Source organism: Anolis sagrei, chromosome 4, assembly GCF_037176765.1.
Source record: "Anolis sagrei isolate rAnoSag1 chromosome 4, rAnoSag1.mat, whole genome shotgun sequence".
Taxonomy (NCBI): Eukaryota; Metazoa; Chordata; class Lepidosauria; order Squamata; family Dactyloidae; genus Anolis; species Anolis sagrei.
This window is the reverse complement of record NC_090024.1, coordinates 180,495,080-180,513,394: the sequence shown is the minus strand read 5'-3', so window position 1 is coordinate 180,513,394 and position 18,315 is coordinate 180,495,080. Positions and strand designations below refer to the sequence as shown.

The following is an 18,315-nucleotide window of genomic DNA, read 5'->3' as shown; positions in this document are numbered from 1 at the left end:
ATGAAGCACTGAAGTAAAGAGTCTTCCAATCATTGGGTATTGTAGGGAGAAACTTTGCAGCCTGTCAGTTTGTGGACGCAGAGATGGATTTGCTGTTTTGTTTTTCTGGCATGGTACAGCATCATCACCTTTCTTCATGGTGGTGGTATTGATCTTCAATATTCTGTAATATTCTTTCCTTAAGCCTTGTTTATAACAATTTTAGAAAAACCTAAATATAACTTTGGTGGCTTTCTTTGCTTGTTTAGTTTAGAGATCTGGCATGACTTTGTGATTCTTATGAGTACATAAACATCTGGCGTGGAAGCACACATTTCTTCCTGATGGCTCCATGAATAATTATCCCAGAATCCTGAGTGCAATTTGGCAGAATTGTCAAGAAGCAAATTGCACATGGAAACTGTTTGCTGAATCTATATCACTATTATTAGTTGCAGTCATTCTGTGTCCAGAAACTAAAATGCAGTTTTTAACTGACTAGGTGCTTTAATTATAGGTGCCCAGTTATTGTTGCACAGAAGATAATTTGATACATTGAGGGCAATGTTCAGAATTTGGTTCCCTAATCTTATAATTTTCTGTTGAATAATCCATGGCCCTATAATTTCCAGAGGAGCTTTGTGTAATATAATTTCTGCAGTTCTAGTCTACCGGGCCAGTCATTAATGTATCTTGACTAATTCTGCACCATCTGTCATCTTCGGACTGCGCATTTGGGATAGCTTTCTCTTTGGAACCAACATTGGAACTGTTAACTCACTTTTGCATTTCACTCAAAAAGTCTGTGAATAAATCCTGCCCTATTACTCTTTTGTCACTGACCCTGGACTCTTCTGGGTTTTGTTTTGTTTTTTTTTGTTTTGGTTTTTTTTTTTTTTTTTTTTTTTTTACAGAAATGCCATCAACAAGTAATGGGGAGAGCAGTAAACAGGAGCCTATGCAAAAGACCTGCAAGAACAGTGACATAGAGAAGTGAGTATCTATTTTGTAGTAGAATGTAAAGAGAAATCGACAGGAACCTTATTTTAATTTTAAATTGTAAATGTCTTTATTTGTTAGCCACCTTGCAAAAAGAGTTAAAATGTAAATAAAAATTAGTAGGAAGCAGAAGCAGCAGTTGGGATGACCTTTGCTTGTGGACCTAAGCCTTATAGTGAGGAGTGCAACATTAGAACAGGCTACTTGAAGTAGAGTCAGCAAAGTTCAAAGTCCTGCTCTTCTTGGTTAACACTTCTAACCAAATTCATCACACCAGGACATTCTTTGCCTGTCTCAGCCTCCTTCACTCGTATACCAAGGAATTCAAGTCTAGAATTATAGAATTCCTGAGACTTCAGAGGCAGAAATTAAGAGAGCGGTATTAAGGGGGAGATCATGGAACAATTAGTCATGTACGCAGTTTGAGTTAGTTGTGTTAACATGTACTAGCTTCTGTTGCTGGATTTTGCCATTTTTTCATTCATTATGTAGCAAGGTGCTAATGCCATCTTCCATGAGAATAAGAGAATTAAGTTTTGGTTTGCAGTTTCTATCAATTGCATTAATTTGTGACTCTGTAGTATTTTTGCCCCATATCTTACAGAATAAAGCTTGACGTTTCTCGAAACACTTGTCCAAATGATGAATTGATATCATCTTCATTATTAGATTATTTCAAAAGCTTTATTCAGTGCATCTTGTGAGACCCCAAACTTTACCCAAGTGCCTTGTACAGTAATTCAGTGTTGTGAAATATGTCTCTGCTCCTTCATTGTGGCAAGCCATGACCCGCTGTGGAGCATTTAAAACTCTCTTGACTTCCAAAGTCAAAAATTACACATTGGCTCTCAACCTCCAAATGTCAATTGCCATATTTTTTTCACTGGATAGCATTTCTATCTTAGTTGATAAGAAATATCTTGAGAAAATGATATCTGCCTTTTAGTTAGATGCTCTTGACTTCCACAGGGGAAAGAAAACAAGAATGTTTAGAAACAAAGGTTCCCACTGTGCTGTCTTTTCCTTTCTCTTCAGGGATTTCTATGTGATAAATAGTTTGTGTCGTGATGGTTAAGGAGCTAAAATGCTGTGTGGGAAGAGGAGGGCTCTGTTAAGTTAATTGATAACTGGGATCAGACCTTGGGGCCTGACAAAAGGAAGGTGGTTTTTATTCATACTGTCTAGCTGCTACAACCTGCACTGCCAAGGCATGATATATGGTGACCCAGCCCAGCTAGCTAAATTGATTCATCTCCAGTTCCTGGTTCTTAATCTGGAGCTAAATTGGTTTCATTTTTCTTGTTTTGGGTGGTGCTTGTGGCAAGCACTCTGTGGGATCACTTCCTTCTGTTCATAACTTTAATTTTTGCTTTTAAATCTGGGCATTATTGATTAGTGTGTTAAGCTTCATGTAACGTCTGATTAGCATTTTAAAAAGTGTTTAGAAGCACATGGTTTATCACCTGTGTCAGCTGGGCTGTCCATTTAGAACAATGGTTAATGGAGTTAGCAGTGATTCTCTTTATTGATCCTACTTTTATAAGAATGACATTCATTTTCTCTCCCTTTCCAAAACAAAGCCTGGGCATGGAGAGTATCTTTTTAATTAGCTAATACAATACAGTAAACTGTCCTTGTTTTGGCACACAGCTAATGTACTTGGGTTGAAAGTTAATGGAATATGTGCTTCAGACTTCTTGTAGCTGAGTCTCTTGCATGCCAAGCAACTTGCCTTGGCTAGAGAGAGATTGAGAGAGAGATGTGTTTGGCTGTCCCTCCTTTGTATAATCTCAGATTTAGACTGCCAGTTTCTCATGTAGACCATCTCTTCCAGTTTGTGTTTGGAATCCATGTGACAACATGCCATTAGCCTACTTCAGTCAAAAATATGGGTTATCATCACATTTGAACTGGGCCACGGTGTCACTTTTTTGTTGTATGTGAAAGGTTCCATGATTTATAACATTGAATATATTTTAAGTTAACTTCTTCTTTTTTAAGAACAACCCTGGAGTTTAATTTGCCTGTTGTTACAGAAGAACAGTATGAAAAGTGATTAATGAAAAGCTTGGTTCTAGAAAGCTACTCAGGATGCAGTTTTGCTTCTAGCCTTTTCTATTTTTACTTATGGCAACATCCTATAAAATCCTTGCATATGTCGTTTACATTTGAGGCATTTGAACTCTCTGGCTGAGAGTTTTAAGATTCCCTTTGCTAAATGGCAAATCCCATTATTTCTTTGAATATTGCCATGGCAGTTAAAGCAGAATATCCCATTATATTGAAAGGCCTCCTCTAGAGATGTACAACTAAACAGCAACAACACCCCTGTTGATCAATGTAAATGCGTAAAGGAAGTCCAGTGATTCCAAAAATCCAAGAGTTCATTTAAGGCTCAAGTAATCCAGCACACAGATCGTGTCAGTATGCAATGACTGCAAGGGTAGAGTAGGAAGCCAGAAATAAAGCTTTGGTATGAGACCAAGAGACAAATTAGTCAGCCCATTTGTCCAGCTAGGTTAGTTGTCTGTATTGACCTATGGTAATTCTTTATGGTTTCAGGTAGAGACCTTCATCAGCACTACCTGAACATGTCAGAGACTGAATTTGTTCATGGTGCCGTATCATGGAGATTTATCTTCTTCAATATATAAGTGCAGAGAGGTAATGCACAAGCAAGCTACTGGAATTAGCTAGAGCTGTAGTTCTTGAAAACCGAACTTTTGTGAGAGTAGTGTATGACTCTTGAACTTCAGCTTGGAATCTGTGCCATAGCCCTTCCACTTTGGAACTGAAATGCAGTGCATTTTGTTCTATGGTCTGAAACAGTTCCTTCCTTGAAACAGTCTCTCTCTTTCTCTCTCTCCCCTTTCTGACAGCTTTAGAAAGTAAATGAAAGCTGGGTGTGATATTTTCTTCTTGTCAATGCCTTCATCAACCTTTCCTCTCCCTTTTGGCCCTTCTCTTTCTGTGTTATTGGTCCCTGAATCTTATCAGCTGTATGAGCCCACCTGTCTGCTGGCTGCAGAAACTAGGCTCCCTCACTTTTTCTTCCTGAAGACGTAAGCCATGCAGTCTGTGCCATCTTGAAATCAAGGCTTTCTGGGGTTAAGAAGCCAGCCTCTTAATTCACAGTGCCAATGTTCAATTTTGCTTTCTGCCACCAAACTAGATTGCAGGCCATGGAAAGAGTCTGGGTTAGTGCCCCACTGGGTCACCTCCCATTTGTTTTCCTCAATTTTGTGTTGTCATAAATTCATTCCAGTCCGTTGTGCTTGATCAGTTTATCTCTGTTGGGGCAGGGAGCCCTGCTAGCATGATATATGACATGAAACATTGTAGCCAGCCTCTCCATGAATCACTCCAGCTGTTTGTTGTCAGCATGAAAAGCAAACAGGCCGGGGCTGCCGAGTGTTGACTAGGATGAGCTCAGGATGGGAAGAGACATGACGTATGAATGTTTATTTAATAATTCTTTAATATTTCCAGCCGAGTGTGGCTGTGCCTTCCGAGGTTGTGGGGGGAAAGGGGGGCGGTTGAAGGGGAAACTCTAATCTGTCAGGGCGAGTCATAAATCAGGCAGACAAGATCATTAATCAGGATGGAGCAAAACTAGAGGGAGGTGGGACTCTGGCTGCCATTCCCAGGAGCAAAGGGACACACTTTTCTTTTCCATAAAACAAATCTCATTTGGGATGCGGCTCTGACTGCGCCGCTTACATAAGAGCAAAGCCAGGGCACCAGGCCAGTTAAGCAAGCGTGTGCACCACCTTTGTCATGAGCCTTGGCAATTTGCGCTCGCCAAGCATTAAATCCCTTTATAATTATCTTCTTTATATAACTCTTCATGCCGCTCATGGTTGATTGGGCAAGGTGCTTATTTGGTTTAGAAGAGGGTTTTAGAGGAGAGAGGTCAGTGCGTGTATATGTGTATGCACAAACACACGTGCGGGCACATATGAAGCATTTCTTAAATCTATTCCAAATGTTAAAGCTGAGAATATCCTGAACAGTAATGCAATATAGAATTTCTGATGCAGAATTAGAGTTCTTAAAGAACAGGAAGCTTCTGGCTTCTATAATTTCACTTAAAAACATCAAATGACATTGCTATCCTTTTTGAATGTGGAATGATTGCAAGAGGTCATTTCAGCCCAAATAGCTGTCTACCCAGATACATGTGCAGTTCTAACAAGTACCTCATGACTCCCATTTTTGATAGAAGGAGCCAACCAAGAAATACATCACCTCCCTCTACTACAAGGAGGGGAAAGTTGTTCAAGGTAGGGGAGATGCTGTATGTGCAGCTTGAAATGGCTAATCGATTCAGTACAGGAATGGGGAATATGTAAGTCTGTGGAAGTTGGCGAAGTAGAGCTTGCACCATCCATTCATGTTTACTGTGGCTAGTAGGAGTTGTAGTCCAGCAGCATCTAGAAAGCCATACACTTGCATCTTGGACAATCAGAAAAGAAAAGAGGTACAATAGGGTGATGTTCCATTTGTGAAAGAGTAAGTGACAAGCCTCTGCCATCTGTTTTCATAAACATTCTTATTTAAAGCCCATTTTATGGCCTCAGTTGACCACTCATAATACCCAACCTCAGACATTTATGTGCTTGGTTTATTCACACTATAGTCCTTTGCCAAGGATCAGTAAACCTCCATATGTAGGAAATATTGATGTAACATACATAATAAACTATATAGCTCTAAGCAAATATATGTGTTCTGTAATTATTTTGTTTCCAATAGCATTTGGATTTTGTCAGGAAATATAGATAAAAGGGATGGAATGAGAATATATTTTCCACGCTTAGTTACTAAGTAAGCCTCTGTAGAAGTGTGAAGTGTACAAAATGTGTTTTCAGGGAGTCATAGATCTTTTAAATGTTGTTACTGATTAGTATCCATGAACAAAATTAGATTTCTTTGTGTTTGCTTGTTTGCTGACTTTATTTATCTCCCCTTGGGGACTGAAGGCAGCTAACGATCCCACATTTTGGTCACAATTTCAAACAAAACTAAAATAAAAATTTAAAAGCCATTAAATAATACAGTGTGGATTTTGATTAAAATACAATTAATACATATAATATTTAGTGGGAGAAAAATAATCAGTTAATAGAAATTCAGTCATCCCATCTCCATAAATAAAAGCATTTCCAATACATGCATTGGGATTAATCAGAAAAAATAAGGAAAAAAACAAATATGTCAAAAATAAATATTTACTACCAGCATAAGTACTTCTGATCTATTTCTTAAAAGCCCCCATTCTGTTTATTATATAATTGTAAGGCACTGTTAGCCAGGAATATCCCTCATCCAGACTGCTTGGAACCAGAAATGTCCATGTTTGGGATTTTTTTCAGATTTTGGAATATTTACATATTTTATAATGAGATATCTTGGAGATGGCACCAACTTCTAAATATTACATTTGCTTGTGTTTCATATACACTCTATTCACATAACCTTAACGTAATTTTATATATAATATTTTAAATAATTAGGTGTATGAAATAAAGTTTGTATACATTGAACAATCAGAAAGCAAACTGACAAAAAGGCTTGTCATTTTTATTATGATTTCTGGCATAACGTATATTAATGACACCAATCCTACATATCTTTTCTGATACATTTTAAATTCATTAATTGTTGATTTCTTGAAAGGATGTTACGCTTCTGAAGGATTGGGCTGCTCCTAAGAAGGGCTAATAACTTGGCTAAATGATTTCTTGAGGTTAGTCACAAGACAAACATTCATATCTTGCATTAGCATTGTTTTGAAAATACATTAAGGAATTTCTACAAAGTCAAAGACTACTTTTTTCTGAATCAAATCTAACCTCTCTCTCAATTTTTCTATCTAAATTCAGTTTATTGGAAGAAACAACAGCAGCACTTTCTCCTCAAGTAGTAGAGTATCTCACTCATTCTTTTATAGTATCCTCTAACAATAGAGCAGAAGGCTCATTATAGTATTATTAGCCCTTGCGAAAACTGCATTTCCCAAGAGCTACTGGGGCATTTTGTCACTATCATGTAAAATAGTCCTACTCAAAGTGGCAGTCCTGGCACCAATTCTGGTCACAGAGCACAGTGGAAATAATAATTGCCAGTCCCTAATATAAGAAGGCCTTAAATGAACTGATAAAGTCTTCTGTCTGTGACTGGAGCACCAATAATATAATTGCCCTGACCAATAAGTAGGGGTTATAGTAGCACTGGGGGATATGTGGCTTTCCAGGTATGAAACTCCAGTTCACATCAGCTTTAGTCAGACTAGACAATGATATGAGGATAGTCCAACATCTGAAGAGTTAAATGTTTCCTTATGTTCCAATTCATAGCAAAGAAGGTTAAGCAGAGAGGAGAGGTGAGTAGGAGTGGCAAGCTTAGAAGTTCTTTTTAATCCAAGATGGAAAATATTTTGGAAACCTTAATGCTCATCTCTTCTTCTCAGAGTATTCATTCAGCCCAGTCCTTCTCATAGCCCATTAATAAGTCCTGAAAATGTAGTCTCAGGTCCCACTATGGTCACTGTTAGGATCGACTTTTGCACCTTCTCCATCTCCCCGGCCCTATATTGTTCTGCACTATTCTTGGCCCAGCCCCCTTAGAAGGTCTAAGCCCACTCGACTACCCCGGCCCTAAGCAACTCATTCCAGATTATAGAATAGTGCCTGAATTTTGTTTTAAATTGTATATGCTTGGTGTTAATAGTGTTCTTGTTTTGAATACTCTGTATATTTCTTCTGTGTTATTGCATGTGTGGAAACTTCCCTGACTCCCCTAGGGGAGATAGAGCATTATATAAATAAAGTTTATTATAATTATTATTATTTGTGGCCAATTTATAACCATTCCATCTCATATCGGAGCCCTGGAACTGTGTCATTTGCTTGTCTACTCCTAGCAGAATCGTTGTAGCTATGATCGCTTTCACATACACTATGGCTCCATAATATTCCTAAACATATGTTCCGCTGATACTAAAAGCTTAGGTGACAGGTGTTTGGTAACCAGCTTTTATGGTTAAAATCAGTTTCAGGAGATCTCTGTGGGAGAGGCAGAGTTGCACATGGGCTTTTCCCAGATTATGTCCCATACTATTTTGAAATTTTTATTTTATTGCTGTTGTGGGGGCCAAAACATTCTAGATTGCCCCACTAAATTGCAAACATTCTCATTGAGCTTCACTAAGCTAAAAAAAAAAAAAACCAAAGCCTCTTTCTTTCCTGTAGCAGTAATCCGACATGTTCTGGACCTTAAAAGAATCTTTTTATTCAAAGGAACCCTCGTTGAAATAGTTTTTTAATTGTGTGGAATGGCACTAGCCTCCAGGTTCCTCCTCCTTCCCAATACGTTGAATTCTTTGTAAGGATGATATAGTCCAGGTATCTTTCTGTCCCTTTTCTCAGTTATTTCAAAGTTTCAACAATACTGTTAACTTTAATTTGTAGAGTTGCTCCTTGCAAGTGAAAAATCGATGGGGGGCTATCACAGTGTGAAATTCGACTGTCAGTCTTGAGCTTATGGAGTGAGTAAGACATCTTAGAAAGGAAAAAAAATCACAGTCTGTGCAGTGCTCAGCTGGGCTATTTGAAAGAGAAGGCAAGGCTGATGGGCCGTTAGAGAGTATTTCAGTTAGATGGATGATGATTCTCTGTGAAATATTGGAGTTAGCCCACAGGTGAGAGGAAACGGAGCTTAGAAAATACAACTGGTTCCTCCTGAAGATCTCATTTGAGCCCGAAGAGCCTGAACTGTGTTCATTCAGGAGTAAAACCTGACTATAAAACTGGACACCGACTGTAAAGCAGATCTGGTTACAAATTCTTCATTTAGAATTGGGGGCATTTCTGAACTTTTACTCAGTTGTAAGTTTGAGTAGAAGCTCTTATGAGCAAGTGTGTTTTCTATGAAGTGCAAACCATGTCCAGCAACTGGACCTTTTACATATGATTTTGAGGTGTTAAGTATTGTAGCACCATAGGAAGATAAAGAATCGGTGTTCCCCAAAAATGCACAGTACTTCAGGTAGTTATACCAATTAGGAGACAGCTTGCATATTTCGTTGTAGAGGAAGACCTTTAGATACATTAAATATTGCACAAAATACTGTACAAAGGAAGTTAGATAAGTGCATGAATCACTTAGTCGCATTTTGTGATACTTGGAAGCCAATGTGTATTAAGAACATAAGAGCTGTTCTAAAACAGAGTAAAGGCTTATCTAGGTCAGCATTCTGTGAGCAGTTGCATGCCTCACTCATAAGATAAAACTGCACTTTTGGTTACTAGCACCTGGTTTGGACACACCAATTAAACCACAACTTAATGTTCCCTACATCCTTCCCTTTCCTTCTTCCAATGGGTCCATGCAAATGTATTATATCTGACCCAGGACAAAATATAGTGTGATCCTGGATTTGTGGGGCAATTTTTTTTAAAAAAGAAAGAAAACACAGTTTATCTTAATTTAAATGAAGACAAACCCAGAATTGATGCACCCAGTCTTCTGGCCATTCCAGTGGGCAGAATACATAATCTTAACCATTTTTCACAAAACACTCCAGGGGTCAGCAAAGTTTTTAAACAGAGGGCCGGGTCACGGTCCCTCAAACTGTTGGTGGGCCGGATTATAATTGGAAAAGAAATGCATGAATTCCTATGCACACTGCACATATCTTATTTATAAGTGCAAAAAACATTTTAAAACAATATAATAATTAAAATTAAGAACAATTTTAACAAATATAAACTTATTAGCATTTCAATGGAAAGTGTGGGCCTGCTTTTGGCTGAAAAGATAGGATTGTTGTTGTTATTGCGTGCTGTCAAGTAGTTTCATACTTAAGTTGACTCTGTGCAAGGGCCGGGTAAATGGCCTTGGAGGGCCACATCCGGCCCCCGGGCCTTAGTTTGAGGATCCCTGCACTAAACCATGGTTAAATGATGCACCTGAGTGTATTTCTCTGCATCTCTTTGAGCTTACACTAGGCCAGTAGTGTAGGCACAGCTCAAACAAATGGAGCAAAAGTGATCAACAATATTTTGAGTTGTTGACACCTCTTGTATCACCGCTTCCTGCTTTTCCATTTCCTTTTCCTCTGTCTTCTGCCCACTGTTGCACATTTGAGTCAAGGTAAGAGTCTTTCTAGTTGATCATGACAAGACAATACTTTAAGAAGCCTTGGGCTTTTGCATTTCTGTTCCCCACGGCACAATTTTTGCTATCTCAAGTGACAGGTTGTGGCCTGTTGCTAATCTTTTAAAAAAATCAATTTCAAACAGGGGTAGGGAATTTTTTCATGTTGGAAGGCCATATTAATTTAGCTGTAATCAAATAAAGCCACTGCTATGAGATATACATAAAATCTACATTATTTTGTAAAAATATAATTACAATGTACTTAATGATTTCAAAAAAATGAAAACTATTTGTTAATTTTAAAGTCAAATTAAACTTTAACCAATTAAAGTCTAAAAGTTCACACGAGGCCTTTAGGCTGCAGGTTCCCTGCCCCTGAAGCATTGGTCTTTACTAATGATACACAGCAAAAGTCCTCACTGTGCCCCAGCTCTTCACTTTTAAAATTAGAGTTAGCCTTTTAGCAGCCAAATACTGCCTTGTTGTACAACATTCAACTACAGAAGTTTGTGTACTGAAACTGTTTTCTTAAACTGTAGGTATTAGCAAGCCTACTCTCCTGCCCCATAACAGCCCCTGATTATTTTGTGAATATGTCCATTATTTAGTCCCCCAATGATTTCCAGTAGTACATGTCTCCCCTATTTTTAGAAAACCAAAAGGGGATTAAAGATAGGAGTATATTATTCGTGCTCCAGCTGCACAAGGACTAGCTCTTCTGGTCACTACATACTTGCCAAATTTTGTTAGCTGTTTCCCAGCCTTTGTGTTGGAGCACAGTTTTTCAAATTATGCACTTAGAATTTTAGTGCGAGCTTGGCCTTTCCCTGTCCTCTTTCTAAAATGAATAAAAATGCTTCCCAGTAGCCAAGAGAGCTCCACGACCCCACAGATGCCTGTAATCATGCTGACTTGGAGGCTCCTTACTGTTTCCATTGATGGATGGTGCCATCTGTCTGCAGTTTGATCGGGCCAGGCTTCTGAATCCTGAAGACAGCAGAGGCCAAATGCCAACTCCTGTGCTCGGTCTGTGCTTCTACAGTGATATTCTTGTGCTCCTTGTCAGCAGGGGAATGGCGATGCAAAAGCAGTATAATGAATTCTTCTGTAGAGAAATTCTTTGGGGAATCTTTACCAGGTCCTTGCTAAATGCAGCTTAGAATGCCTTCTTGTGGCAGGAAGCTTTCCTTCCATGCCACTGTAATAGAGCATGCAAGTGTACGAAGAATGATTCCTCTGCGGACTAGAGCAACACAGCACTTTTGCTTTGCATGGAGATTAAATTAGTCAACAGATAACTCCAAACTTGGCAAGCAGCTGGTGGCATTAACAAGTTGTGCAAGCAAGTATAAAATAGAGGCATTTGCGACACAGAGGGCCTCTGCTTTGCAGGCACGCACCCTTGCATGCAACCTTTTCCAAATTTTCAACTGAGAACATGGAAATTAGGCCACGGAACGCTGCATTATTCATAACTTGGCAACCAGGAGCTAGGGCATATTGCCAAAATAAGCCACCCACTGTAATTACAGGTGAACAATGCTCTTAATATATTTTGCTACAGAAATGTACATTAATCAAAATGGAGGACACTCCTCGTAGAGAACAATACATTAAAATCCTTGCCAACTTCTTAGTAGATGCAGCATTCCTTCACATGAATCTAAGCCGGCATCTTTCAGGAATGTTTGTCTATGAAGACAAATAGTGAAAGAGATTCACTATCAAGCAGGAAAGGCACCTCCTACATTATGTACAAAATAATTGGGGCATTTTCTCGGTCCTTCCCAGATCTGTATCGCCCAAACTCTGCTGACCTGAGACACCTGTACTAATGTTTTGAATAAGGCACCCTGTTCTGGTTTTGATGCTCACTTAATAGCAGAGACTAGATTCCAACTGAGTACATCCATTAAAGGAAGGAGCTCCAACTGTGAATTCAGGAAAGAAGATTTTCTTTGCCATGTATCCTTATATATCTGCAACAAAATGCTCTTCCCCCCCTCCCCTATCCATCTGTTCACCCTGAAGTTCTGCCTTTGAGGGTTTTCCAGCCCTTCAGAATGGATAGAATTGTAATAGTGGGGACATGATTTAGCACCAAATCTTGTTTGTAATCCCAAGATTCTGAAAATAGGGTTCTGTGATATTTTGCAGACATGCCATGCCAAAAGCTATTGAAGCATTCCCTTTGGAATAGTTGGTAAATAGCTTTTAAACCCTCCTCCCATGGTGAAACTAACAAATAGGTAACTATTTTGAGGATCAGAATATTACTTTCCTGCTCAGACTGTTTGTTGGTGCTTTAACAATCTTGTTTACTTATTTGATCCAATATATTCCTTGAATTGCCACAGTGTGAAGCTGAACATTACCATCTGCACTGTTGAGAACTAACCAGTTAGTATTGTGCAGACATAAGAGACCATTGTAAAATTCAAAAATTTGTTAGCTGATAGGGTTGTATGATGCTGTATCTGAAGCAGTGGATTTATATTCAGGAAATTCATGTTAAAATGAAAAACAGTTTAAAATGCCCCCTGCCTTTCTCATTTTTATTTTGCAAAACTGTTATTTTTTAGAAATTTATTTCAGTTTTCTCTGTGTTGAGAATCTTAAGTAGCATATGTGTTCTCAACATAGACACATTTTTCCTATAACTGCAAAGTTGATTATTTATATTGACGTGTTCAGAGGGGAGAGGAAAGTTTGAAATTGTACTGTAAATATTTAAGGAAGATAGAATACGAGTACAATGAATCAGGGAAGGTTTATTGTAAAACAAGATCTGGACGTTATAGACATTGCAGTACTTAGAGTGAACAAGTTAAATTGAAGAGGAGTGAAACATTTTGAGTCAGATAATTACATTGTGTTTTACTCAGGAAATGAAAACTTTATGAAGAAATGTGGTGCAATTAACAGTGAAGAGAAATGCAGAAAAAGACATCAAGCTGCAGAATGCAGTGAGGACATCGATTTCCAGATGGAAGCCATCCCTGACAAGGGTTGGCTTGATGTGCTTTCCTCGTGACACATTTCTTTTTATGCCCTCCCCTCCATTCGTCCCTCTTTGAATTCCACAACATTGTTGGTAACAGCTGACCTCCAGTAAAAACACTCAAGGGCCAGGGCTTCCCATGTCTATTCCACAGTTTTTAAGGTTGGCTTTAAGCCCATATTTAAATTGCTTTTCCTGTTCACCAACATACAATTTTACGTTCATGAGTTGACAGTATAGTAGCTGTTTTGAGAGATGTGATCGATCGGGCATTCGGACAGTGTGGCCAGTCCAGCAAAGTTGATGGCAGAGGATCATCATTTCAATGCTGATGGTCTTTGCTTCTTCCAGAACGCTGTCAATCCGTCACCCAGTGTTCTCAAGAAATTTGCAAGATTTTTTGTAGGCAACACTGATGGAATCGTTCCAGAAGTTGAGTGTGGCATCTGTAGATGCTCCATGTTTCACAGGCATATAATACAGTTGGGAAGACAGTATCTTTATAAACAAGCATCTTGGTATCCCTGCGAATGTCCCGATTCTCAAACACACTCTGCTTCATTTAAAAAAATGCTGTATTTGCAGAGATCAGACAATGTTTTATTTCAATGTTAATGTTGGATTTTTTAAAAAGGTGGCTGCCAAGGTAATGGAAATGAACAACATTTTCTAACGTTACACCATTGAGCTGTATTTATGACATTGCAGAAGGATTGGCTGGAGCCTGAACTTTGGTTTTCTCAATGTTCAGTGAGAAGCCAAGTTTTTTGTATGCTTTTGCAAACGTGTTTAGAGTGCCTTGTAGGTCTTCTTCTGAATGAGCACAGACTACATTATTATCAGCATACTGGAGTTCTATAGCAAACATTGTTGTTACCTTGGTTCTGGCCTTCAGTCTGCTGTGGTTAAATAGCTTGCCATCTGTCCAATAGATGATTTCCATGCAGGCAGGGAAATGTGGAGAAATAGAATAAGAGACGCCTTCCACAGGATTTGAGAATTCAAAGGGAAATTCAAACCAAGAGTGGAGATGCTCTGCAACTAACAGAGAAATACATTGCACGAAGAAATAAAAAGATAATAGAAACAAATATAGTGAAGCACTATTAAAGGATGATAGATTAATTCAAGGAAGACCCATTTGGAAAATGGACGCACACATTTAGAGAGTGGAAGCTGCTGACAAAGCTTATTGTTATAGTCCAGAACTCCAATTTTTGTGTATGTTTGTGAAAGCTCAAAAGTTAAGAAAGCTGATAGGAAGAAAATCAAACTCATTTGAAATGTGGTGCTGGAGGAGAGCGCTGTGGATATCCTGGACTGTCAAAAAGACAAATGAGTCCTAGAGCAAATCAAGTCTGAACTTCCTCTAGAAGCCAAGATGAGTAAACTGAAGTTGTCATACTTCAGCCTATCATGAGTCAACCTGATTCACTAGAAAAGACAGTGGTGCTTAACAAGGTCGAAGGCAATAGGAAAAGAGAAGGCTCCATTGCTGGTGAAGAGACCCAATGAAGGCCCTGAGTTTTCAGGACTTAGGCAGAGCTGTTGATGGCAGAGTATCTTGAAGGCCTTTCATTCATATGATCACCATAAGTGAAAGTTGGGCAGTTAAGAACAACGGTGCAGCCCCAGAGAGTCCTGTGAGTAGAGTATTGCCCCCTAGGCCTGCCAAAGTTGCCTGTCCTTGATGTACACCAAATATACATTATGCAGCTCTGGAATGTGATGAGATATTTGCTGCATCTGTGAGGCAATGTGGCTGATTGTTTCTCTCTAAAGGAATTGAGAGGGGAAAGTGTCTCATAATCATCAGTGCCTTTGCTGGAGCCCCCGGTGGCGCAGTGGGTTAAACCTCTGTGCCGGCAGGACTGAAGACCGACGGGTCACAGGTTCGAATCCGGGGAGAGGCGGACGAGCTCCCTCTATCAGCTTCAGCTCCTCATACAGGGACATGAGAGAAGCCTCCCACAAGGATGATAAGACATCAAATCATCCGGGCGTCCCCTGGGTAATGTCCTTGCAGACGGCCAGTTCTCTCATACCAGAAGCGACTTGCAGTTTCTCAAGTTGCTCCTGACATGACAAAAAAAAAGTGCCTTTGCTGGTAGATAGTGTCATTATCTCCAAGCCTAATCTGCCTTACAACATTGTTGTGAGAATAAAGTGGGAGCTCCTTGTGTGTAACAAATAAGATAATTCAAAATGAGTATGTTTCAGGCAGTGCCTCAAATAGTTGTGGTCCAGTGTATGATCAAATAACCATTTTCTCCCACTAACAGAATACAGCATTGTTTCTGCATCAGAAATGTTAGAGAAATAAATGTGTGTAATTTGCAAGAAGTGCTGGGAAGGATTGTTAGTACTCCTCCATAAATTGCCTCCCACAGACCCTGGGGGGGGGGGGGCGGGGGGGGGGGACAAAAGGAACTTGATAATTGTTTTAAAATAGAGCAGAGGGTTTTGGGGTGACAAAGGATGGCATGAGGAGGGGGGTTGTGTCAATTTGTCCACTGCTATATTAGATGTTGACTAAGTGTCATGGCACTGCATTATGCCGTTATTCTGGAAACTAAAATCTGTTGTGCATTTATATTCAGAAACAGTTAATCTGGATTTTCTTAATTATACTGTTTTGGAAGTAGGAACACATCTGTCAAACAGTTCCCAAACTCAGTCCTATATCTTAGGATGAACCAGAGTTGATAGTTTACAAGACATCCTGAATTTGTTCAAACTCACCAACCCATAGACATCAAAAGAAAATACTGTGTAGAAGCATGGGAAGGTTCAGGAGATCTGATGTGGGGAATAACCCATGAGATTTTATTGGCAGTGCATATAATCAGTTCTAAATGTGTTTTACAACATACATATAAACAGCAGGGTTGTAAAATTTATGAGATATTATGTACAGTGTGACTGTTCATGAACAATAAGGGGAGTTGTATTGCATTCTTTTCAAAGAAACTAGAGGAGGAGATTTTGAAAACATTCTGGACTTAAGAATTTCTGGAGCAAAGTAAGGAGGAGAGTTTCAAACTGAGAGAATGTAATTACAATTTGCTCACACCAGGCACTTGCTGAGAATGGTTTTGTGGTCATTGTCCTTTCTTGGATGTTAGAATTACATATATGTTATTTGCACAGACTTTTATTTTGCATACTTTTGTTTTCTCCGAGACCACATCAAGGCAGAATAAGGAAAACAGACAGATTGGTCCTCTGTCCATTGGTTCTGTGGGAAGGGGAGCAACTTGATCTCCTTAGCACTGAATTTGCACTGAATTTGAATCAGTCCCACTTTCATGAGCACAGTAGCTATTTTGATACTACTTAAATCCTTTTCTATGGTTTTAAAATGTACCTCCTTTCCATTTGAGCATCTTTTCATTCTTCTCCAAGGTCAATATCCTTCACCCCATTAATAAGTTGTGCCATTTACACCCTCTCCAATTGTAATAATGATAAAACATTTCTAACCCTCAGGATAAAATACAAAATCTGTCAGTAAAGCTTCTAATCCCCTAACTGGACATGGATTTGGAGGGAATGGAGGAATATTCTCATGCTAAATCCTTTGTGCAATTATTACTGAGGTCTTTGCAACACATTTGCTACAAACACAGGACACTGCATTGGCATCTCCTGCCCTAGACCCCATCAGGTTCTTAGTCTGCCATTTTGGCTTAGCTGAATTGTTCACATATGGGCTGGGAGCTACAATTTGGATTTGCTGGCTCAGCTAGAGGAAAGGTTGTACTTTTTCAGGCTTGCTCTATCCCCTCCCTCAGCCTTGTTAATAAATGTATATTTAACAATGTCTGGAGCATATGAAGTGATAATAACTAAATCAATACCTCCTTCATTGATTGTCCAGGATCCCTGCAGCGTGACGCATGCGGCGATGCAGTAATTTTCCAGCTAACTAGCACCCTGATCTACAGCCCTGCTATTGATTGACTATTGTATTGGGCAGGCACTGAGTGTTGTTGCTTATGCCTCTATTCGGCCTTTTCTGATTCATTCGTTTATTACTGGACAGGGGTGATCATCTGAGAGCCTTCTGAAATTGTCCAACAAGAGTCAGTTTGTTAGCTACCCATAATCAAACCATTTTCTATCATTGCCTATCGGTTCCTTCCCAAGCTCCAAATTCTTGTGGTTGGTAATGCTCTTTATTTTGCTTAGAGATGTTGCCCAACTCTCTTCCCACCAGTTGCTCATATTAAAACTACAAAAAAGAATATACCATATTTGTTTCAGGCATCATATCCAGTTTTGTGAAGAGCTGATGGGAACTCTGCTGGGTTGTTCCTGCTAACCCACTCTGATTCCTCCGGTGGCGCAATGGGTTAAACCCTTGTGCCAGCTGGACTGAAGACTGACAGGTTGGAGGTTCGAATCCGGGAAGAGCGCGGATGACCTCCCTCTGTCAGCTACAGCTCCCCATGTGGGGGCATGAGAGAAGCCTCCAACAAGGATGGTAAAGCATCAAAACATCTGGGCGTCCCCTGTGCAACAACCTTGCAGACGGCCAATAATCTCACACCAGAGGCGACTTGCAGTTTCTCAAGTCTTTCCTGACATGAAGGGGAAAAAACCCTCTGATTCTAACCTGAGTGCTATGCGAAGCCTATCCTCTGTCTATTCTTCTGCTAATGGCTATGCTGACATATCCAACATACTGGACAGAAACACTTTATGCAGCAGTATTTTTTTTTTGAAGGGTTTGCTTATATTATTCCTGTTAATTAAACCCTGTAATACCACGTAATATGAAGGCATTACTGCCCATTGTGCCAGCCAGTTAAATATGCCTTTTCCAGGTTGCACTATTGTGTGTCCCACTCCATTTCTAACCCCTCATTGGTGGTATATCATACTCAGAGCACTGGACTATTCTCATAGTTTTTCCCACCTTGTTCTTTTAAAAAATATAAACATTCTGTGATTGTTTTGTTGTACCTATGTAAACATTTCAAGCTTGTTAATGCTAATTCCTTGTCAATTAGTGGCACCACTTCAGCTGATGAAGGAATTGTATTAAATTAGTGTACAGATTAAAAACGCACCTAATCAATAAAGCCTGGTACTGCTTGATTCTGTTTGCAATATTTGGGTTTTTAAATAAGTTAGAACTTTGAATTTGGGTAGAAATGGTAAGAACAAAC

The 18,315-nt window shown here is 39.3% G+C and overlaps 1 protein-coding gene across 5 annotated transcripts in view; it reads left to right on the top strand.

Annotated features, from left to right (window-relative positions):
• RNF220 (ring finger protein 220) overlaps nucleotides 1-18,315 on the top strand; it is a 354,135-nt gene that overhangs the window by 311,648 nt on the left and 24,172 nt on the right. For all 5 annotated transcript variants that reach the window (XM_060773368.2, XM_060773364.2, XM_060773365.2 and 2 more), the window contains one exon: nucleotides 894-972. In XM_060773368.2, the coding sequence (XP_060629351.1) occupies nucleotides 894-972 (79 nt within the window). The remainder of the gene's footprint in view (nucleotides 1-893; nucleotides 973-18,315) is intronic.